This window comes from Stegostoma tigrinum, chromosome 5, assembly GCF_030684315.1.
Source record: "Stegostoma tigrinum isolate sSteTig4 chromosome 5, sSteTig4.hap1, whole genome shotgun sequence".
NCBI classification, from domain to species: Eukaryota; Metazoa; Chordata; class Chondrichthyes; order Orectolobiformes; family Stegostomatidae; genus Stegostoma; species Stegostoma tigrinum.
This window is the reverse complement of record NC_081358.1, coordinates 116,833,584-116,857,096: the sequence shown is the minus strand read 5'-3', so window position 1 is coordinate 116,857,096 and position 23,513 is coordinate 116,833,584. Positions and strand designations below refer to the sequence as shown.

The following is a 23,513-nucleotide window of genomic DNA, read 5'->3' as shown; positions in this document are numbered from 1 at the left end:
GGTCAGAATTTTGTAGCCACAAGCTTGACACTCTCAGATGACACTTCGCTGTTTGGCAAATTTATTCATCCATTCAAAGAAAGCTAAAACCTGCTGTCACATATTCCTCTGTCTGCCATTTTATACAAACTCATCAAACACCCAAGTGTTGCTGCTGCCAACTGCAATTTCCAGACTTAGATCCATCTTAAGGCCCTGCAACCCTGACCATTTACAAGCTTTGGCCCTCCTGGCACATTTCCTGTTTAAGCCAACCTCAGAAATGTCCCCAGTGGCCAGCCTGTATATCAGCACCCCAGCCTCTTGTGACTTTCCCGGGAATCTGTGGTCTGTTATCAAGCTTAGGGACCACAGAGCAGAGCAGCCACAGTCAGGAGAAGGGGTTCTCAAGTCCAAGGCTCCTCTTGCATTTTGCTGGAATGCTGGATAAAGTGGGAACAACAGCCTCTCATATCAAAGGTGCAGTATCCAGTCACAAGTTCAACTCTCAAAGAAAGACTTTTTGCCAACTGCTAATGGGTCATGGTCGTGGAGGGACCACTGATCCACAATTCTCTGGTCACTGCCGTCGCTCCTGCCCCAGCTCAGCCCTTCCTGATTCGTCCAGCAATGTGGCAATTGTCTCTGGCTTGATCAATGTTTATGGATGTAAATAATGCTGTAACGTCAAAGGGTACCATCATCTCGTACTCTCAATAAACCTCAGTAAGGATACACGAATGCCAATTAGCCATCAAGAGACATGACCAATTCTCACTGGGGCTTATAAATAACAAGCAGGACAGAACACCACTGCTTCACTGGAGGCGCACTGATGATGTTACCTACCAGGGTGACGAAACGTCTGCAATCAAACCCACCAGCTTGCTCTGTGAACTTATTCACAACCAGAGCTACAAGTCTTCTTAAAAACTTTTAACCCTGCATTTCCCATGGCTGACACACCTCACCTACACATCCCAGCATGCCATGGGTAATTTAGCACGGCCAAACCACCTGGCCTGCACACCCTTTGGACAGTGGGAGGAAACCGAAGCACCCAGCAGAAACCCACGCAGACACGGGGATAATGTGCAAACTCCACACAGACTCACTCGCCTGAGGGTGGGATCAAACTGGGGTCCCCTGGTGCTGTGAGACAATGGCACTAACTACTAAACTGCGGTGCTGCCCCATCGAAGACCCAGGAATAGCGACTGCTACTTTAAGGCATTTCATGACATCAGTAAGTCAAACCGTCCCTCAATTTTATTTAAAACATCAAATAAGACCGTTGCTGATAATGTGGCCTAACTCCATATTCTTCTGTTGTGACTGTAGCAAGGTTAGTCAAGTGGACCTCACAGAATAGCAATTCCCTCACTAGACTGGGTTAACAGCCCCAAATCAGGGAGCCCTGGCTGACAGATATAAACAGGAGTGTCAGAGGTTCTGTTCACTCCAACAGCTGGCTCTGAGGGAGCTGGATCAGTGCTCAGGACTCTCCGCGTGTAAATAAAGAATGACTTGGCAAGAGGGGTACCAGCCTCGGTGGAGTTATTTTACTGTCATTTCTGGTGTGACCAACATAGCAGCTACTGTCTTCAGATTTAAAACGAGCATTTCAGCTCACATCAACTGCTGCCTGTGGTACAGAATTCCAAGCCTCTCAATCCCCCGTCTATTGAAACCTTTTCCAGTTTGCCCCCTGAAAGGTCTGCCACTAATTTTTAAGTCATTCCTCTTGGCCCAAGCTTTCTCAACCAATGGAATAAGGGTGGATGAAGGAAGTTATCTTGAAAACCACAACCAGCTGATTCTATAACCTTGTGAATTCCGGGAATTACGGTACTGGTTTGAGTAATCTTGCCTCGCAATTTAATGTATGGCTTGCAGCATTATTGTAGGAAATGCACAATGCACTCCCTCAAAGCCCTGTAAGATATATCTTAGAAGCATTACAAGGAAAAAAAAAACCATTGCACACAATTAACAAAATTCTACCCTATCACCCTCATTTTGAAGGCACATGGGCGGAGGAAGAAGCTTCTATTAAACTCGAAATGCTTTCAAGCAATAAAAAATACTGCAGACCAAGGGCTTGGGCTATAAGTAATCCACAGTATAACTAAAAATAGTACACTCTATAACCCACTGCTGTACGGATGATTACCGAGCGATCACATGAAATTGGATAGGTGGCTCATTGAGCCTGCTTTTGCCATTCAACAAGATTGCAGCTTATTGGTTGTGACCTCAGCAGCTCATCTGTTCCATAAGGTTGGGCTCTCTTGCCGATCAAACATCTGTAAACTCAGCCTTGAATATTTTCAATGACCTGAACTCTCATCTTTTCAGAAATAAAAGTTATAAAAAAAAAGCTGATGAGAAATTAAATTGTTCCTCTTCTCCATCTTAAATTGGAGACCCCTTATTTTTAAACTGTGGCCCCTACTTCCAGATTTCCCGGTGAGGAGAAACATTTTCCCAGGGTTTTCCCACCAAGCTCCCTCAGACGCTATCCTTCAGCTGTCTTGACCCACACCTCAGGACCTCTCTCCCTCCAGGTCTCTGGTTCTCTTCCTATTCTCCCTCTGTAAAGTTAGAGATTTGTTTAGGGTCTATGGCCATCTGATGTCATCTTATGATGGCTCAGTGTCAAATACTTTTCATAAAATGCTCCTGCAGAGTGCTTTGTTACATAAAATAGGTGTTTGAGGTGCTACATAAATACAGGTTTTTGTCACGTGGATTAGCCAACCATTAATCTACTCCAAAGATTGCTAGGAGGTACAGAAATAGGTCTTGAGGCCTTACCCATTTATGATGCTGGGAAGTCATCTTACAGCCAGATTTTTCAAACCAAATCACAATATTTTCCAAAATGGTTTCCAGAAGCAAGGAAACAGTAGTCAGGAAAAAAAAACACACAATTAAAATGTAAAATAGACACAATATTTGAACAATAACAATAAAATCATGAATGAATACAGCACAGTGGGAGACCAATCAGCTTACTATGCCACTACAGAACAAGTCAATTAGTACCACTCCATGCTCTTTAACCATGACCTTGCTGTCACTGTCCTTGAAGTGTTCATCCAATTCCCTTATGAAAGTTATTATTGAATTGGTTTCTACCACCACTTCAGGTAGTGTACTCCAGATTATAACTCTTAAAAAAAAGCATCAAGTGGCTTCTGCTTCTGTGTCAATTGCTATAAATCCACGTTCCCTGCTGTTTAAATCTAATCTCCCCGAATACAGCATTGGCATCTGTATGAGAGGGTGGAAATTTGCTTAGGTCTGTCCCATGGACATTGCTGGCTGGGCCCAGCATTTGCTACACCTTCTCACCTTAGGGCGGCACGGTGGTTCAGTGGTTAGCACTATAGCCTCTCGGCACCAGGGACCCGGGTTCGATTCCAGCCTCGGGTGGCTGTCTGTGCAGAGTTTTGTACATTCTCCCCATGTCTGCATGGGTTTCCTCCAGGTGCTCCATTGCAGGCTAGGTGGATTGACCATGCTAAATTGCCCGTACTGTTCAGGGGTGTGTGGGTTAGAGGAGGAATGGGTCTGGGTGGGATGCTTCAAGGGGCGGTGTGAACTTGTTGGGCTGAAGGGCCTGTTTCAACACTGTAGGGAATCTAATCTAATCTAATTTAACTGCCCCAAGAGAGTAGCTAAGAATCAGTCAAGGTGTTGTGCAGTCACACGTTAGATCAGCCAGTGAAGGACAGCAGCTTTCTTTCCCGGAGGATTTTTACAACAATTTACAACAACTGACAATGGTTATACGTTTGCCGTTCGGCCTCCAATTGAAGGCCAACCACCTCAGCTCCAGGAGCACTCTGCAGGTTCACCAGGATTTTGCCTGGTCTGGAGGATCTTAGTTATGAAGAGAGGTTGGATAAATCCGGACCGTTTCACGGGAAAGACGGAGGCTGAAGGCCGACCTGATAAATAGAGCAGACAGTCAGAAACAGAAACAGAAATTGCTGGAAAAACTCAGCAGGTCAGGCAGCATCTGTGAAGCGAAGCCAGAATTAACATTTCGGGTCCCATGACCCTTCCAGCTTGCAATGAACTTCACTGGAACACTGCAGCAAGCCAGAGACAGAGATGTTGGCCAGGGAACAAGGCGACGTGTTTTAAAGTGGCAGGCAACTGGAATCTCAGGGTCACTTTTGTAGGCAGAACGGAGATGTTCTGCCAAGCAGTCACCCAGTCTATGCTGAGTGGACCAGGGTGTCCCAGTGGATAGTCAGAGGCTTTTTCCCCCAAGGTCAACTACAAGTGGCCGCAAGTTCAAGGTGAGAAGAACAACTTTTAGGGTGAAAGTGCAGGGAAAATGTTTCACACAGAGGATGGTGGGTGGCTGCAACACACTGCCAGTGGAGGGGGTGGCAGCAGGCATGTTAGCAATGTCTAACGCATATAATGATAGACATGTGAATGGGAGGCAAGCAGACGGACAGAAACCACATATGGGCAATAAGTAGGAGATCCAAATAAGGACTAGGAATCTGTACAGGCTTGCTGGGTTAAAGGCTCTGTTCCTGTGCTGCACTGCATTGCACTGAGTTTCTTCAAGTTGAGTCCTAGACCAAACCATCTTTAGCTGCATCGTCCTTCTCCTGCATCATAAAGTCAGAAGTAGGAATGACTGTGATGATTACATTCAGCAGTATTTGCATCTCTACAGGTATTGAAACAATCTGAATCCAAATGCAGCATGACCTGGACATTATCCAAAATCATGGGCTGCCTTGATTTTCCTTGATGTGTGTTATTATTCTCCAGTAATACATCAATTTCTGTCCCGAACATTGAGAGATTGAGCTTCCACAGCCCTCAGGGAAGAGAATTCCAAAGACTACCCACCCTCCAAGTGAGTACTAAGCGGCTAACCCTTTACTCTGAGATTACATTCCCCAGTTCAATAAAAAGGGAAACATCCTACATACATCCAATCTATCACGGCCTTTAAGATTTTTGTCTGTTTCAATGAGATTATCTCTCATTCTTTCCAACTCAAAAAGAATACAGCCTCAGCGTCATCAATGTTTCCTCAAAAAACCATCTCACCTTCCTAGTGCTTAATCTGGGAAATCTCCATTGTGCTCCCTATGTGGTAATTATATCCTTCCTTAGATAAGGGGACCAAAATTGTGCACAATGTCACAGATGCGATCTCACCAAACCCCTATACAACTAGAGCAAGACATGTTGACTTGAGCACTGAAATAGCCTCGTGACGAAGGCAAACATATCACTTTAGGCTTTTTATTCACTAGCTGGACTTGTAGGCTGACATTTAATTGCTCATGGACCAAAGCTCTCAGAGCTGCTTGGACATCAGCACTTCCTGACCTCTCACTGTTTCAATGGCATATTCCATCTTTCTGTTTTTTTTCTATCAGACTGAGTAATTTCACATTTACACGATATTCTATCATGTTTTAGTTCATTCAGTCACTGTGCATTTGAAGCCCCTTGTACCATCCTTAAAACTTACAGTCCCACCTACTTTTATGTGACCAGCAAATTTGTAAATATTATAATTGGTGCCCACATCATTTATTTAGGCTGTGAACAGTTGCGGGGCCTAGCACTGATTCTTGCGGTACACCTCTACTACTGCCCACCATCCCGAGAATGATCTGTTCATTCCGTCCCTATGCTGCCTGCCTGTTAACCAATTCTCAATCTATCCTGGTATGTTCTCCCTCATGCCACGTGCTCTAATTTTATTAACTAAGTTCCTATGTAGGTCCTTATCAAAAACCTTCTGGAAACTTAATCCTACCAACTCCAGTTCTCTTCCTCATGAGAAGTTCTCCTCAATATTCCAAATAACATCCTCAAAAGAATCAAAGTTTGTCAAACATGATTTTCCTTTCATAAATCCATGTCCATCTGAAAAGTATGCTAAAACTGAGCAAAGTGTCCAGTTATCACATCCTTATCAGACTCTACCACATTCTCTACTGTAGACATGAATCTGTAACTCTTCCACTCTCCTCTCCTTCCTTATTTAAATTGTGGGGTTACATTTGCTATTTGCTAGTTCTCATGACACTATGGTTTTAAGAGGTGTATTTTGTCCTTAATTTGCTTGAGGAGGGGTTTTGAGTCAGAGGTGGAGAGCTGTCTATTCTAAGCTAATAAACTAAACAGCTTGTGAGGTTTGGTTTTTTCAAATTGGAACAATGGAAGCAGTATGAATGGTGGAATCAGGCTCCCACATGAACCAGGGTTTTAGTTTAACCTTCAGTAGCTGTAGGGGTTTGAAAGTTGGTCATAGAAGCTATTACATATCACTCTCTGTTACAGTTAAAAGTGGCGGTTCCCTTCCTACTGCCAGAATTGCATGTGAGACAATGGGTTTTACTGACCTTGCCTTTGCCAAGGGTGTGGTTATGGGATGTTAGTATATTGGAATAGTTGCTGCTTAGTAGTTAAATAATCTGTTAAACTGTCCAATAGAGTTAAAATTATAAACAATCCTTCTTTGCGTTGTTTGCATTTTAACTCTGGTTAAGAATAAAGTGTGTTTTGCTTAAAGCCGAACAGTGTGACCAATCGAACTATATCTGGAACACAGCACCTTACACTTGTCTTTAAATATGATTAAAGTTAGGGTCTAGGCTATCTCCTTGATATATGTGCTGGGGGTTTTATCTGGTCTGTAACACAGCTTGCAGGAAACTTTCCAGAATCTACTGAATTTCTAAATATTGTCACCATGCATTACCATCTGTATAATCACCTCCTTCAACATTCTAGGATGTAACCCATTTAGTCCAGGAGTCTGATCAACTTTCAATCTAATTAACTTTTCAAGTGCTACCTCTTCACTAATGCTATATTTGATTTCCTTCCACAAGTCCCTAGGTTTCTCAGTATTTCTGGAAATATTTCTACATCTTCCTCCGTGAGGACAGCCAGAAAGTAATTGTTTAGCTTCTGGAAAAAAAAAGACATTTTTCAATGCTTCTTTTCTTGCATTCATCACAACAATCCACAAGACTGCCAATATAAGAAGGAAATGTTTATTCCATACAACAGGAGAATGCTGATTGGTTAGGGTTACCAAATGGACTGAGACTGGTAAAGGCATGATCATAGCGCATTTACCAGTTCATGATGCCACTGCCCTCAGAAATGAATCAGTAAATGACTCTCACCTCACGTGTGTGTGTGTCTGTGTGTGTGTGTGTCTGTGTGTGTGTGTGTGTGTGTGTGTGTGTGTGTGTGTGTAAAAAGAGCAAGCATGGCAGAGAATGCGAGAGCACATAGCGCGAAGATGATCACACAAGTGCATATGCGCGCGCGCTTCTGCGTTCTGTCTGAAAACAAATCAGGAACATTTGCATTAACATACATAGGCTACAGAAAACATGAGTGTGCCACACTGCAAGACTGACTGACAATCCAAAGCTGGTTGTCAGCATAACTCTTTGTACACTCAGGATTATACAACAAATGCTGTCCATTTGTGGAACCACTCCTAGTGTAGGACGCTGTGATATGAGATTTGTAAGCATGAGCTGGTTGGGAACAGCAACACCTTCGTTGTGATGAACAGAGATATGACGTGCCAGTTGTTGGAATGTACGGCATCGGACCAACATGGCAATTCAGATACCTCATTATTCATTTGTGTAAAAGGTAAAACATATTTTCGACTCAATATTCTCCTTCCGTGTGGTAACATTCTACACTTCCATTCTTTCCCCTCCCCTCACGTTTATCTAACTTTTCCATCCATGCTAATCACTTTAAATATCCTCTGGGGTAGCAATGTTTTAAAATTATTGGTTCATTACTGTAATGCCACTTTAAGGCCAGCAGCAATTACCCTTCTGAAAGGTAAGTAAAGTAGGCTGTGCCACAATCTACACTGAAACACACTTTAAACAAATGCATTTGGCCTGAATTCTTATTCCATTACTTTTTGCCCTTTGGCCAGGTTCATAAATAAAAACATCTTCTCCACATATAGTCTGTCAAACCCTTCTAAAATCTTTAGGCCCATATCAGGTCGCTTGTCAGTCTTCACAGTTTTTATTTTAAGTGACAGAGCCCGAGCCTGTTCACTCTTTTCAAATAGCAACAATAAGTTTTAATGATGAATAAAGTTAATTTCATTTTGGTTAGGGGCCTGTATGGTGACGGTGGCAGCTATTTCTGGACAGAAGAATGCTACAGTTAAGCTCTTTCCAAGTAATCAGATGCAAGTCAAAATCTGACATCCCCAGGGCAGTGTTAACTGAAGCTAACGTCTGCTGAATTTTCAGAAATAGACACTTCCATAAAAATAAGGTACATTTTCAGAGCATTACGTTTTACAACACGGCCTTCTACCATGATGAGAGCCACATACAAACACAGGATGGGTTGTAAAAAAATTAAACCTTTTTCTCATTCATACCAAAATAGCTTAAAGGGTGGAGAATGACTCAAAAAAATATACCTTTTGAAAAATAATTGCTTATGAGATTCACTGAAGTGATTAGACAGCATAGGCAGGAATGCAACAAGGGGCTAGTTAGTGTATAACAGTGTGTGGAGCTGGATGAACACAGCAGGCCAAGCAGCATCTTAAGAGCACAAAAGCTGACGTTTCAGGCCTAGACCCTTCATCAGTCAGCTTTCCTGCTCCTGAGATGCTGCTTGGCCTGCTGTGTTCATCCAGCTCCACACGCTGTTATCTCAGATTCCCCAGCATCTGCAGGTCCCATTATTGCTGTTTAGTGTATAACAGCGCTTAAGTGGGGCTCTCACATACAGCAGAAAAATTACACCTGGCCTCCGACATCTGCCAGAATCCGGTCAGATCTGGTCCCATCCATTAGCAGTTCAGCAGCAGGACTTAGTTGCAGTCAGGTATGTGGAGATGGGTGTGACATGCAAAGACTTGCTTAAGTGGTGGGATCTCAGCTTGAATTTTCAGACTGGGATTCTGCTGACCCAAGTCCACTTCCTGCCATCTTGAACTTGACAGGGAAATGTTCATGACTCCCTCACTCCGGTTGCAGATCGTCCCTTTTTTTGTTCCCCCCATTCTTTTATGGAAAGTTAGCGCTTTTGCAAAATCAGTATTTGTTGCTCCAAACTAACTGATGGTGAGCCAGCCACTTGAGAAGCTCTGTTGCCCATGCGATGAAGGAATATCCCCCACTATGTTCCAGGATTCTGACGGGGTGACAGTGAAGGAATAATGATACAGTCCTAATTCAGGATTGATGTGTGCTGAGAGGTGGTGTTATTCCTATGCATTTGTTGCCCTTTCCCTTCTGGAGAGTAGAGCTTCTACGTTTGGAAAGTACTTTTGAAGAAGCCCTGGCATGTTGTATCATCAGAATTCAGCATTTTCAGAAGAAGACATTAATACATTCATACAGCATGTGGCAGTGGCAAACGTTTGTTATTTTAATAGATAAATGTCGCTCATGACACTGGATTGAATATCCCTAGTCATCTTCCAAGTTGTGCCATGACATCTTTTAGCACCAGCTGACATAACAGTCAGGCTTTCGAGTTAATATCTCACCCAAGAAACAGCTTTTCTGATAGTGCAGCACACCCTCAGCACCAAAGGCTCTGGTCGGGTTCGGACAACATGACAGTTTGCGCCCCACAGAAATAATGTTACCAAATCAACCCGTGGGACTCTGACACATCCTGTAGACCTTTGTTAATTCTAGATCACATCTTTAAAGCAAGTAGTGTGACTTCTACATACTAGTGCTTCCAGAGGCTTGGCTCCGTTATTACAGTGGATGAACAAAATTTAAACAAAAAAAATGAACACCTAATAAACAGATAGTAACACAGGATCAGTAGTAGGCCATTCAGGCCCTCACGCCTCTTCTACCATTTGAAGTCATGGCTGGTCATTGAATTCAATGCCATTTTTCACACTATCCCCATATTCCTCGATGTAATGTGTACTGCGGAATCTTTCAATTTCTGTTTTGAACAATAGTTGAACTTCCTCAGCACTTTGGAATACAAGGTTTGCTATCTTCTGAGTGAAGAAATTCTTCACCACAGTCCTAAATGGTGTCAGCCTTATTCTGAGACTGTGTTCCCCAGTTTTAGAAATCATGCCTCTCAGCCAATGGAAACATCTTTTTCACACTGACCCAGTCCAGTTTTTTCAGAATTCTGTCAGTTCCAAAGAGATCAAGTCTGATTCACATAAGCACCAGAGAATACCAGTCTGGTCTCCTTGGGAAAATCCCACTACCGCAGTCTGGTGAACTTCCACTGAACTCCTTCTATGACATGTTCATCCTCTGTCACGGTCCCGAACCTAAGCTGCAGACAATCCTCCAGTTGCAGTTTTACAAGGTTCTATGTAATTAAAGAAAGACATCTTTATTTCTATGTTCAAATCCTCTTACAATAAATGCCAATAAACCATGTGCTTTTCTAACTGCTTGCAACACCTGCAGTTAAAGTGACTCGTGAACAAAGGCCCTTAAGTTCCTTTAAACACATATACTGCCCAATCTCTCACCATTTAACAAAAATGCTGCATCACCATTTCCCTAACCAAAGCACTCGCACTCAGTCACCCTCTCCAAATCTCCTTGTGTTATCTTTGCATCATCCGCACAACACACATTTCTACCTTAGATGACAAGGTGTAGAGCTGGATGAACACAGCAGGCTAAGCAGCATCAGAGGAGCAGGAAAGCTGACACTTCAGGCCTGGACTCTTCTTCAGGAATGGGGGAAGGGAAGGGAAGGGGGTTCTGAAATAAATAGGGAGAGAGGGGGAGGTGGGTCAAAGATGGATAGAGGAGAAGACAGGTGGAGGGGAGATAGACTGGTCAAAGGGGTGGGGATAGAGCCAGTAAAGGTGAGCATAGGTGGGGAATCAGGGAGGGGATAGGTCATTCCAGGGAGGATGGAAAGGTCAAGGGGGCGGGATGAGGCTAATAGGTTGGAGATGGGGATGGGACTTGAGGTGGGGGTGGGAGTTGAGGTGGGAGGAGGAACAGGTTACGGAGGCTGGGCTGGTTTTGGGATGCAGTGGGGGGAGGGGAGATTTTGAAGCTTGTGAAGTCCACATTGATACCATTGGGTTGCAGGGTTCCCAGGTGGAATATGAGGTGCCGTTCCTGCAACCTTTGGGTGGCATCGTTGTGGCATTGCAGGAGGCCCAGGATGGACATGTCGTCTAAGGAATGCAAGGGTGAGCTGAAATGGTTCGTGACTGGGAGGTGCAGTTGTTTACTGCAAACCGAGCATAAGTGTTATGCAAAGTGGTCCCCAAGCCTCTGCTTGGTTTCCCCAATGTAGAGCAGGCCACCACGGGAACAGTGGATACAGTACACCACATGAGCAGATGTGCAGGTGAACATCTGCTCGAGGTCGAAGTTCTTCTTGGGGCCTGGGATGAGGGTGAGGGGGAAGGTGAGAGGCAGTTGTAGCATTTCCTGCGGTTGCAGGGAGAACTGCTGGGTGTGGTAGGGCGAAGGGGAGTGTGGAGCGGACAAGGGAGTCCTGGAGAGAGTGGTCCCTTGGTCAAGTGCATTCTCAACCACGGGCTGGGGGAGGCGGGAGAGAAAAGTTGCGGTCCTTGAAAAATGAGGACATCTAGGATGTTTGGGAGTGGAATGCTTCATCCTGGGAGCAGATGCGGTGGAGGCGATGGAATTGGGATTAGGGGGATAGCATTTTTGCAGGAAGGTGGGTGGGAGGAGGTGTATTCTAGGTAGCTGTGGGAGTCGGTGGGCTTGAAACGGATATCAGTTTCTAGGTGGTTGCCAGAGATGGAAACAGAGATGTCCAGGAAGGAGATATGGTATCAGAGATGGTCCAAGTGAACTTAAGGTTGGGGTGGAAGGTGTTGGTGAAGTGGATGAGCTGTTCGAGCACCTTGTGGGAGCACAAGGCGGCGCCAATACAGTCATCAACGTAACGGAGGAAGAGGTGGGGTTTACGGACAGTGTAGCTACAGAAGAGGAACTGTTCCACGTAACCTACAAAGAGGCAGGCATAGCTTGGGCCCATGTGGGTACCCATGGCCACCCCCTTTGTCTGTAGGGAGTGCGAGGAATTGAAAGAGAAGTTGTTGAGGGTGAGGACGAGTTCGGCTAGGCGGATGAGGGTGTCAGTGGAGGGGGTATGGTCGGGCCTGTGTGGACAGGAAGAAGTCGAGGGCCTTTAGGCCATCTGCATGGTGAATGCAGGTATAAAGGGTCTAGACGTCCACGGGAAAGGTGTGGTGTTGGGGACCAGGGAATTGGAAGTTTTGGAGCAGGTGGAAGGTGTCACGGATGTAGGTGAGGAGTTGCTGGACCAAGGGGGGGAAAATGGAGTCGAGATAAGCATCCTACTATCTCTGAGACACATTTCTACCTTGTTTTGTTTTGTGTCAGCCATAAATATGGAAATATTACATTTGATTCCAACACCCAAAATATGGATACAGGATGTGAACTACAGGGACTCAAAATGATCTTTGTGATACTCACTCATCGCAGCCTGCCAATCCAATCCAATGACAGACTTATTTAACTCTGTTCTCTTTCCCTTAGTCAATATCCGATCTACGTCAATTTATTATGGGTTATCCCACGTACTCCAATTATATTTATTAATCCCATGTTGGGCGCCTTGTAGAAAAGCCATAGAAAGTCTTCTGCATTCATTTTCTACAACAGTGACACCTCGTAAATGTTTGCCTACCAGCCCAATAACATCCCCAATCTCTAATGATAACTCCCATTATAGCAGCTCATCTTAAACACTGACATACATGAACATACCCAGAGAGGTCCATTTCTGAGCATTCTGAATGTTACTGTGGAACGTCTGTATTGTGACTAATTTAACTCTTCAACAATAGTCTGCTAAGGAATGACGTGTAGTCAGAGAAGTCAGAAAGAAGAGTCGATGCATGACTGTCTGACATAATTGGACAGTGGGGTCTTTTGTGTTGTGATCTCGGGTCTTCAAAGAGCTGTGTTGATGCTGGCCAGAAAATATTTTTATTTACTCATCTGTTACAGTTTAAGAAGGGAGCTTTCATCCATTAGTTTGAGGCTGTGTCTCAGGCTTAGCTGCTGGACTGCAAGGGCTGAGTGCAATGTATTCCAAACGCTTGTCACCTCCCCTTGGTGGATACTATACTGCTACACTTATTCAGACCATTTATCTCACACCAGTAGCTGCGGCCTTGGCTCCAGCCAATACTACCTGGCTCCAATTACTATGTTCTGGTTTGGAAGAAAGCTAAGCATACATGCACAGTGGTCCTCTCTCAACAGTTTATCTTCTAAATATTTAGAATGTGCACAGGCAGCAGAATCCATCTTATCTAAACATTTAATTCCAGGTAGGTCTATAAAGTGGTCAGATGTCCTTTGAAGTGCTAGTTTTACACTGCACTGAAGTTATGTCTGCACTTTCAAATAGAAAGTGGATTAATTTTAAAAAGTTTTCACACTCCGGTATTCCAACAGTGGTATAAACGAACAGAACAGTATTGTGTTTCACCCCACATCCCTCCCCCCTTTGCTTTTTGATTAATCTGAATCCTTTTCTTCAAAAAAGAGAATACTAAAGATGTTCTGAACAATTTGCGTCAGAGGTTACTCAGCAGTTGGGAAGGAAACAAAATTATATATCTTAACAGGCAATGGCCCAGAGGTACTATTGCGAGACTATCAATTCAGTAACTCAGCTAACGTTCTGGGGCCCTGGGTTCAAGTCCCAATGTGGCAACGGTGGAATTTGAATTTCAATAAAGAATCTGGAATCAAGAATCTAATGACAACCATGAAACCATTGTTCATTGTTGGATAAATACATCTGGTTCTCTAATGTCCTTTACGGAAGGAAATTGCCATCCTTATCTGGTCTGGCCTTACATGTCACTGTAGGCCCACAACAACGTGATTGACTCTTATCTGTCCTCTGAGCAGTTAGGGGTGGGCAGAACATACTGGTTTAGTCAGAGATGCCCACACCTTGTGAGTATAAAAGAAAAGAAATGACTCAAGCATATTGGAGCATGTTAAGGCTCTCAGGCCAGTAACTAAACCTTGAACAACTGGATTCCAAAGCTGGCATGAGAACCCCACTGAGGGGAATCTCTGTTTCAGCCAGCTCACTTGATTTTCTGATAATTTACCAAGGATAAAAAGAATATTCCCCAAAAATACACCTCAATCAGGTCACCACAAATAAAGCCAATAAGGATTTCACATCCATACCCAGAGAGTGGCAAGGACATGAAGCCCCTAGGAGTGAAAGTAAGTCGTGAGGCGCAAGAAGAGAGTCAACAACAGGATATAAATCCATTAAGGTGAATGAGAAAGATGATACAAATGGAGTATGAAATGGGACAATGTGAAATTGTTCACTTTAAAAGGGAGATCGAAAAAGCAGAATAGTCCGAAAATGGTGGTGTGAAAGTACCACAAGAGCTACAGAGAAAGCAAGCAATCAGGAAAGAAAGTGATAAAGTTACCTTTGTTGCAAGGGGACTGGAGTTTAAGAGTAAGGATGTCTTGCTGCTGTCATAAGTGGTGTGCAATTTTGGTGTTAGCTGACAAAGGGCATGCCTGCCTTGGTGTGGGTGAACGAAAGAAAATTCACAAGATTTATTTCTGGGAAGAGTATTTGTAACTACGTGGAGTAGAATGGGTTGATATTGTCTGGAGTTGAGCCCAATGACAGGTCAGATAGATGCTTTTCAGGTTGGCAAGCTAATAGTACAAATGAAAGCCTGTCCAATCTCTGAGCAGGATGAACAGAAAAACAGCCTACAGTTTCAGCAGAGAGAGACTGTGCTCTGAGACCCAGGATCTGGGTGTTCCTGTACAGAAATCATAAAATGTGCAGGTAGAACAAGCAGTCAGAAATGCAAGTGGAGTGTTATTGGTTATTGCAAGGAGAAAAGAATATGGAAGTAGTGAAATTGTATTTGACCTGGGAAAATGTTTTTCAGAAAAGGAGAGAATTGTAGGAGAAGCATTGAAGAGCAGGTTCACTTGAAAGATACCGTGGATGAGTAGGTTTCTTTTAAATTTAATTCTGGGAGGTGGCTGTTGCCGGCTGGGTCAGTATGTATTGGCCAGTCCTAATTGCCCTGGAGAAGGAAAAGGCAAGCTGACTTCTTGAAGACCTGAAGCTATTTGATGCAGGTTACCCAATAATGCTGTTGGCAGGGGGCTCCAAGCAACATATTCCCAAGTCAGGATGGCCATTTTCTACATTGTTGGGTAAATGCCGGTACTGTAGCTGTACTGGAATAGCTTGGCTAGGGATGCAGCAAGTTCCTGAGCACAACTCTTCAACACTGTCAGAGCTCGCTGTCCACCATCTTCAGTCATTGCTGGCTATCACATGAAGTGAATCAAATTAGCTGAAGTCCAGCATCAGTGATGCTGGGGACTTGTGAAAGAAAGTGAAGATGGGTCATTATTAGACACTTCTGGCTGAATGTTGATGCAAATGCTTCAATGGGTTTTTTTTGCACCAACATGTTGGTCTCCTCTGTTAATGCCTGTCCCTCACTGCCTACAGGGCAGGATGGCAGATTTCCTTTCCTAAAGGACATTTGAGAGTCAGGTTTCTTTTTTCACCAATTAACAGGTGTTTCATCATTAGACTCTTAATTCCAGATTTTGATTGTGAAATTTGGATTCAATCTGAATTGGAACCCAAGTCCTCTGAATATTATTAGTCCAGAAACTTTAACAATCTACTGCTATGTACTACAATGCCACCGCCGCTCCTCGCTTATGTATTGACACAATTGATGCTCAATATTTACAGTGGCCCAGTGGTTAGCACTGCTGCCTCACAGCACCAGGGGCACAGTTTCAATTCCTGCCTCAGTGACTGTCTGTGTGGAGTTTGCACATTCTCCCCATATCTGCACGGGTTTTTTCCCGGGTGCTCCAGTTTCCTCCCACGCTCCAAAGATGTGCAGGCTGGGTGGATTGGCCATGTTAAATTGCCCGTAGTGTTCAGGGATGTGTCGATTAGGGGGATGGATCTGGGTGGGATGCCCTGAGGGTCACTGTGGATTTGTTGGGCCAAAAGGCCTGTTTCCACACTGTAGGGATTCTATGAATACTAGGAGTATGAAATATTATTTCCAATGACCTAGTTTGGAAACTATTACTAACCCATTTACTGTCTTGTCTGCAGTTCACGAATTAAGTTCAAAGAAATATTGTTTGTTTTGAGAAGTAAGAAGTTGCTCCAAAAGTGCTGACTAACCTCTGGGCAATGTACAAGGGCACAGATAGTTGAGTCACATTTCTCATCAGTCATTGTGATGGGAAACACAAGCAGCATGAACTACTAAATCATTCAATTTAGCACAGGAAGGAAAACACCAGAAAGGTTTTAAACCATTATTAACGTGAAAGTTAAGCTTTTACTCGTCCAGTAACAGAAGGGTGAATGACCTTAACACTATGTACAGGACTGAATAGCTGAGCTTGTACTGAACTTCTGACTTCGCTAGGTGATGAGAGGAGATTGGTTTGATATTGTGTCTTTAGGATTATGCCTCTTACCATCCTTGCCCTCACACTAGTTGAGAATCGCTGTGTTACACCAATTCTGGTCCTGGAATTTCCCTGCTCCACCACTGACATGCTATCTCAGTTTGTGTTTTAAATCACTCATGTGATCTGGGCATCAATGACTGGGCCTGCATTTTTTACCTTCCCCCAGTTACCCTGGAGAAGCTTATGATCAGCTGCCTTCTTGGACCATCAGTCCATTTGATGGAGAGATCCACAATGCTTTAACCAGGGATATATTTCCAGGTCAGGATGCTGAGTGGTTTGGCAGGGAACTTGCAGATGAGTGTTCCCATATATTTGTTGCTCTTATCCTTCTAGATGGTGGTAGTTGTGTGTTGGAAGGTATTGCGCAAAGAGCCTGCAAGCATTCCAGAAGTGCACCTTGTAGATGGCACAATCTGCTGTTACCGACGGTCAGTGGGGGAGGGAGTGGATGTGGTGTCAATCATGTGGGCTGCTTTGCCCTGGAGACTGTCAAACTTCCTGAGTACTGCTGTCTCTGTCCAAGCTCTGGAACGCTCATTAACTTATTCTATCTTACTTTCTGCTCTTTTAAGTCACTCCGCAAAACCTATGAAAATAGCTTTTGACAACTGTGCTCACAATTCAGAGACCCAAGGCTTATGTGGATCCTGGTTCAAACCTCACCACTGCAGCTGATGTAATTTATATTCATTAATAATTTTGAATAATTGCTAAAAGACTGAAGAAATGATCATCAATTTATCACAAAATCCCATCTGGTTCACTAATGTCCTGCATGACAGAAAATTTATTGTCCTTGTGTGACCTGGTCTACATATGGCTCCACAGCTAATAGCTAATCTAATTATGGCTCAACTCTACATTCTCATTGCCTCCTTCCCAACAGATTGCAGGCTAGCCAGGGAGTCAGGAAGCTGGCTATCTCTATGTCTGCCTCAAATGTATTCAGTGACCCTAGACTCCACAGTTCTTGGGCAGGGGAGGCTTGGGGCGGGGGAGGGGGGGTGAATTTCACACACTGATGATGCTTCGAAGGGAAAAAAAAAGTGCTTTCAATTGGAGAATACTAATTTCGGAACAGTGTTAGCAGTACTCCTGTAAAACACCCTAGACGTCGAGCTAGTGAAAACTGCTATAAAAATGTAAGCATTTCTAAGATGAGAGTGCAGATCCTGAGATGCTGCTTGGCCTGCTGTGTTCATCCAGCCTCACATTTTATTATCTTGCAGATTTCTTTTGTTGGGAGTAATAACATCTGCATGAGCAGCTAGCTCATAGGTGGTTTACCAATATGGTGTTGAAAACTGTCACTTTTACGAATCTACAATGATCCAAGTGTTGCAGTACCGATATAACACAGGAGGAACTTGTTCATTCCATTGTATGTGTTAGTTTCAATTCTCAAAACACTTTCACTAGTATCCTTTAAAGTGCTTTGGAATAACATCCTGCTTTTTTACATCCCTCTCTTTAAAAACCTTCTAGCTTTATCCAATCTGCAGCTTTCTTGTCAGACAGAGGAAGTGCATCTGAGGGTTCTCTACAGTTCCAAAATAATTGTCCATTTAAAGCAGTGCATGCAGAACTAAACCTATTAAAAACACTGAATCTCAGCAAGCATAGTTTAAAAATATACTTGGCAGGAACACAAGCTTCCTAGTTCATTAAATTCCTGTGGAAAGTCAAAAGGTTAATTTTCACTTGCACTGAGGCTTTTAAAAGCTTAGTTATGTTATTTGGCAATATAATTTTCCTGCCTCACTCCCTTTTCCTGAATATACTGCATTGCATATAATTAATTGTAAGTTTTTAAAAATATATAACCAAGTGTTTGTCTAATAAGGAGCTGGTATAAAAGGGAGTCAAGCACTTTTTGTGCAGTCAGCTTCAATAACAAATTCTGAAAACATTTTTTGTACATAGTATCCGTCACACCACCCCCCTCTAGAAAAGTCAGCAAGAATGTATCCTGCCCTATTAGAGACGTCCCATGGCCATTTAACACAGAGCGGTATGAGGCTCCAGGCAAGACAGAGGCTTCTCACCCTCCAATCTGCATTGGTTAGTAATTTGGTCGCTCCATCAATAGCAACTGGAAAGGTGTCACTGCTGAGACACACACAGTTGTTAGACTTAGATTTCGGGAATTCCAGAGCACAGGGAAATCCAGGACCTGGCAGCCACTAGGGAAAGAAAAGCTCTGGGTAATCAGGATTGGAAGGACAGATGGAGGGGGCACACCCAGCAGGCCCAGACTATAGTGAGGCTGCAATAGAGGAAACCTCGTCCTCACTCTCTCCCACGCAAATTCCATCAGCACAACCAATCGAGCTTCATCCCTGTCTTTGAATCCTTCCTACCAGCCTCAAACATTAGGCACAGCTTCCACGGAATTCTCTAATAGTGAAAGCCACAGTCTTAGTCTTCGCAATATTTAACTGGAGGAAAATTTCTACTTACTCAGCACTGGAGGTGGGATAAGCAGCCCAGTGACTTAGTGACTGGGGAAGAGGTGATGGTGCAGCTGAGCAGGACATCATGCCAAAAACCAATGCTGACCTTTTGGATAAAGTACCTGAAGGCAGCACCAAGTCAGAAATGGGAAAGGGGCTAAGGAATGATACTAGATAACAAGGTGAAGAGCTGGATGAACACAGGAGGCCAAGCAGCTGAGGAGCAGGTAGAGTGATGTTTCGGGCCTAGACCCTTGTTCAGAAGAATCTCCAGCTTGATCCGAATTAACTCCAGGGGTAATTCAGCTACCAGTTTCTTAGAAACGGATTTGATCAAGTCTACGTGCAAGTTCAGAGAAATAACTTCCAGAGACAAACCCCTTGCCACTATCTCAGTTACCCTTCCAGAAAATGCAATTAGGGTTGTCAGGCCTGAACCTTCAGAAATCCATGTTGGCTCTTTGATCAGCAGAAACTTTTGCGTGTTCTGTCTCTGTTTCCTTAATAATAGACTCAAGCTATTTCCTAACAGATGTTTGGCTTGCTGGGCTATAATTTTCTGGTTTGCCTCTCTCACCTTTCTTAAATAGCAAAACAAAAATGTTCAATCCCCAATCTGAAAGCAAGAGCTCAGGCATTATGAAGATTTTGGAATACTGCAATTAGAGTGTCTACAACATTGACAACCATTCCTTTTAAACCTGGGGATGAAAGCTATTCGGTCCTGGGATGTGAAGATATTCCCTTCTCCTACATTCTCCCAATTTTTAGTTCCTCTTCTTCATTATTGTCTTGTATTAACATTGTTAAGATGTCATCCTGGATTCAATTTCAGTCTCCTTGGAATAATATTAGAATATTAAATCCTCTTCCGGTTCCAGCAATTCTGAGTGTAACGGGCAATTTAGTACCAGATTACTAACTGTTGACAGGCCCTAGACTGGCTGAACTTACTCTGTTGAGCACTCAGTTAACCGGTGAAGACAATCATTCTGTTAACTTGAATATATAGCAGAAATTAAATCATCTATTGTGCCACTCAATGAAGTTTCAAGTGGTAACAATTAAGATTCCCATCTCTTTATTTATCCAAGTTATAAACACCATTGTTCCATTTGATTTTGGATCCCATAATACATTATGGCAGCAGCTTTCAAGGCACAAAACTCATTGCACTGTCTGCCTCGATTAGCAAGGGGATGATTACCAACATTTTTTTTTAATTGTCATTCTTGGCGGAGGAATTTATTTAGGATGTGGGCAGACTACTGGCTACTTAAGTGCCACTTCCCAGCCCAGGAGCAGTTCACATATCAGGGCACCCGGCTGGAAAAGGGGAGAAGGGTTCTTTCCCTCTAGGGCTCCCTTTCCACAGCAAGGAACCCCACCCCAGCTCCCTGCCATTAGACTCCCACACACTGACTTGATCCTGGTCTCAAAATCTGTGCGCTGTTTCTCACTGCGGTAAACACCAGCCAGTTGCAAAATCCTACCTGAGATTTGGGCCACTGCTTATGCTGACTGGAAAACTGTATGCCAAGTTAAACTGCTTCTGAAAATGAAAGATTTTGTTTTTAAAAGACAGTGGCAGTGTGTTTGCAACAATGACCAGAAGATGGCTGGCTAATATAAGTTCTTTTATGGTGGCATTATTAGTTGTGGAAGAAATGCTTGCTGGAGATGTTGGGAAAACCCTGATACACATCTCAAACTCGCAACCTCTCGGCCTAGAGGAGAGGCGGGTAGCAACCGACTGCAAAAGCTGATGTGCAATCCTAACTGGTGAATCATAAATATTATTGAACAAACACAACCATGTTTTGAAATGCCCATGTTCCAAATCCTCTGTGATTTTTATCTTTACAGGGAAAACCTGGAGAGATAAAAATAGTCTTAAGGAAACAATGTGAATGTCAGATATAGCAGATAATTACTGCATTAGAGGCACTGCAGAGAATTCAGTGCAGGCAGCGGCCAGTTTCTGAATCAATCCCATGGACAAGAAAACTAGATTTTTACTGGAAAGGAAATTTAAAAGAGAAAATAAAGAAACTAGTACTAACTTAAGTCATTGATTTTATGCTAAAGTTGCATTAGCCATGATTTCTTGTTGCTTGATTAATGTGTGTTACGCTGCCATGTTCATACCCCTAAACAATCATTCTGAGCCCGATTCCTGGCTTTGCCTTTGGTGCAAAAAACAACAGTGCAAACGTGATAATCCTAAACTGTTTAATTGTGCAGCAGTATCCACAGTCACGCACAAATATAAAGGCTAAAGGCCACTGTCAACAAACTCGGGAAAATACATTGAGATGGTCTTCAAGGAGTTCTGGATGTCAAGTGCAAAAAGTCCTTTTTTCCCCATTCAAGTGCTGAATAGTGAGAGGAGATTCTTGCCATGAGTGGTAAGGGACCTACATAGATGCATGGGCAACTCTAGTACTTAATCTTCCCTCATTTACATGCAGTTCCCATTCTCCCACCTGTTGGATACAAACTCCAGTCAGTGACATGGAAGTTGAGCTGGTCACTTGGTGACTCCAGCATACTGCTTGCTCCCCGATCCACCAGCTAGGACACCAGGCGGTAATAGCTCAGCGGACCATCCATGGGCCAGGACCTCAGGCATCTGCCATCCACAGGCAGGTGCCATCAGACAGGTATCACCTTCATGGCACATTACTGATCCACTTACAACACGGGGTTCTGCAAGTCAGTGCTGCTTTAAGAGGTCACCACTCCTTTCACTGGAATGTTGTTGCCAGGCTATGTTGTACACAGGGACAGGCACCCGACACACGGACTGGACCCAGGGAGCATCTCAAGACTCCTCACTCGGCTCTCTGGACACTCACTCGCCTTACACCTACTTTGATGCTGACAGCATCTTTGCTCTCCTACTGTTTTTGTAATTTACTCCTTCACCAAGAGCAGACAGGCTCACAATAGTTCTGTATCACACTGCCTTTCAGCACAGACACAGAGCCAAGCAGCTTGCCTCAACTGTCAGAACTCCTCAGTCAAGGGGGTGGATATGCTGCTGTACAACAATGCGCTACAGCAAAGGCACACCAGCAGCTTCTGCAACAAACACATCACATGTGCTTCCACCACATGGCGGTGTCTCAAATCCTCAGGGAGTAGCTCTCCCCAAAGGGAGGTCAGACTAAAGGGAGGCAAGCTGAAGTCACAACGAGGGACACTGCTACATTCAGACAACAACAAGTCTCCATCACTCCAGGGGCTTGCACTCAGTCCGTCTGCTGCTTGGAGCAGCCAGGAACAGGGCTGTGTATGATTCCAGTCTCAGCACTGGACCACAGTCAGGCCTGGAGTGGTCAGAAACAGGGTCTGTGCTACTCCAGGCCGAGGGCGTACACCACAGTCAGGCCTGTAGGTCCATGTTTCCGAGCGACATTGGATAACTGAGGCTTCCTTTCCTTCGGAGCATCCCCCTTCATCCATATACCAGTACAAGGAGTGGGGCGGATCACAAGGAGGGATTGAGGCTGCACAGAGGATTGGTTCATTGCTTTTAAAAGCCAATGACCCAATGGCATGATGCACTGCACAAGGTGGTGATAGTGCAGGTTATGCATGGATAGATCAATCCCGTCACAGCTACCTCACAACTTCACTATTGTATGATTCCATGCGTGCCACACCCCAGTGTTAAGTGCCTTGGAGATATTACATTTTGGGAATGTTACAATCTCCCTCTCCACTCGGGATGAGACTAAACATCCTGCAGCACAAATCCCAACCCATTCTCTTGCGATCCCACACTTGATTCCCCGTGCTTTACTAAAGAACTACCTTGCTTCCACAAGTGTACACAATAACTCTGCTTTCATGATTTCCCACCGACAATCTCAGAAAGTCAAAGGTGTTTCTGCAGCTGCTGTCTGGACCCCCTGCTTTCAAAGCATGTTGTAAAACCATTGCATTCATCTGAGCACACTGGGGCTAGTGCCTGAAGAGAGCGTGGAGAATCCTGGCGTGGCTGAGAGTTTGTTACAAGGACTGAATACTGCAGTAATGGGCATCATAAAAAGCAATGAGTTGATGTTGGGGTCCCCTAGAGTCACCAAGCTCACCACTGAAACTCCAGAGTATACTAAGCATAGCAGGATTATTTTGTTTGCAGGATGGCAGTGAGTGGAAGATCATTTCATAAAATAAATGATGAGCATAAAATTAATATGAGCCACTTAGAACAGTGTGGGCTCCAGTCCACAATTTTAAGCAAAGAATCTTCATATTAACTGGGTTGTACTTCTGTACTTACCCTTGGGAAACTCCATTGAGAATGTCCCAGCAGCTGTAAGCCGATCCTGAGCTGGGCTTAGACATGGGTGTGGGGTTGGGAGGATGATGGAAAACACAAGAATCTGATGAAGGGTCCAGGCCAAAACGTCAGCTTTCCTTCTCCTATGATGCTGCTTTACCTGCTGTGTTCATCCAGCTGTACACGTTGTTAACAGGAAGCAGGCAATTGTTTGTGCTTCCCCACATAATGGGG

At 44.0% G+C, this 23,513-nt stretch overlaps 1 protein-coding gene across 4 annotated transcripts in view; it reads right to left on the bottom strand.

Moving 5' to 3' along the window:
• The window catches only part of LOC125451745 (guanine nucleotide-binding protein G(s) subunit alpha-like), a 323,770-nt gene that overhangs the window by 174,069 nt on the left and 126,188 nt on the right, over positions 1-23,513 (bottom strand). The window contains exon 1 of one of the 4 annotated variants that reach the window (XM_059646237.1): positions 2,797-3,095. The exons of the other annotated variants lie outside the window; for them this stretch is intronic. Coding sequence (XP_059502220.1) covers positions 2,797-2,820 — 24 coding nt within the window. The 5' untranslated portion in view covers positions 2,821-3,095. Of the gene's footprint in view, positions 1-2,796; positions 3,096-23,513 lie in introns of those variants that run through there. 4 annotated transcript variants of the gene reach the window in all.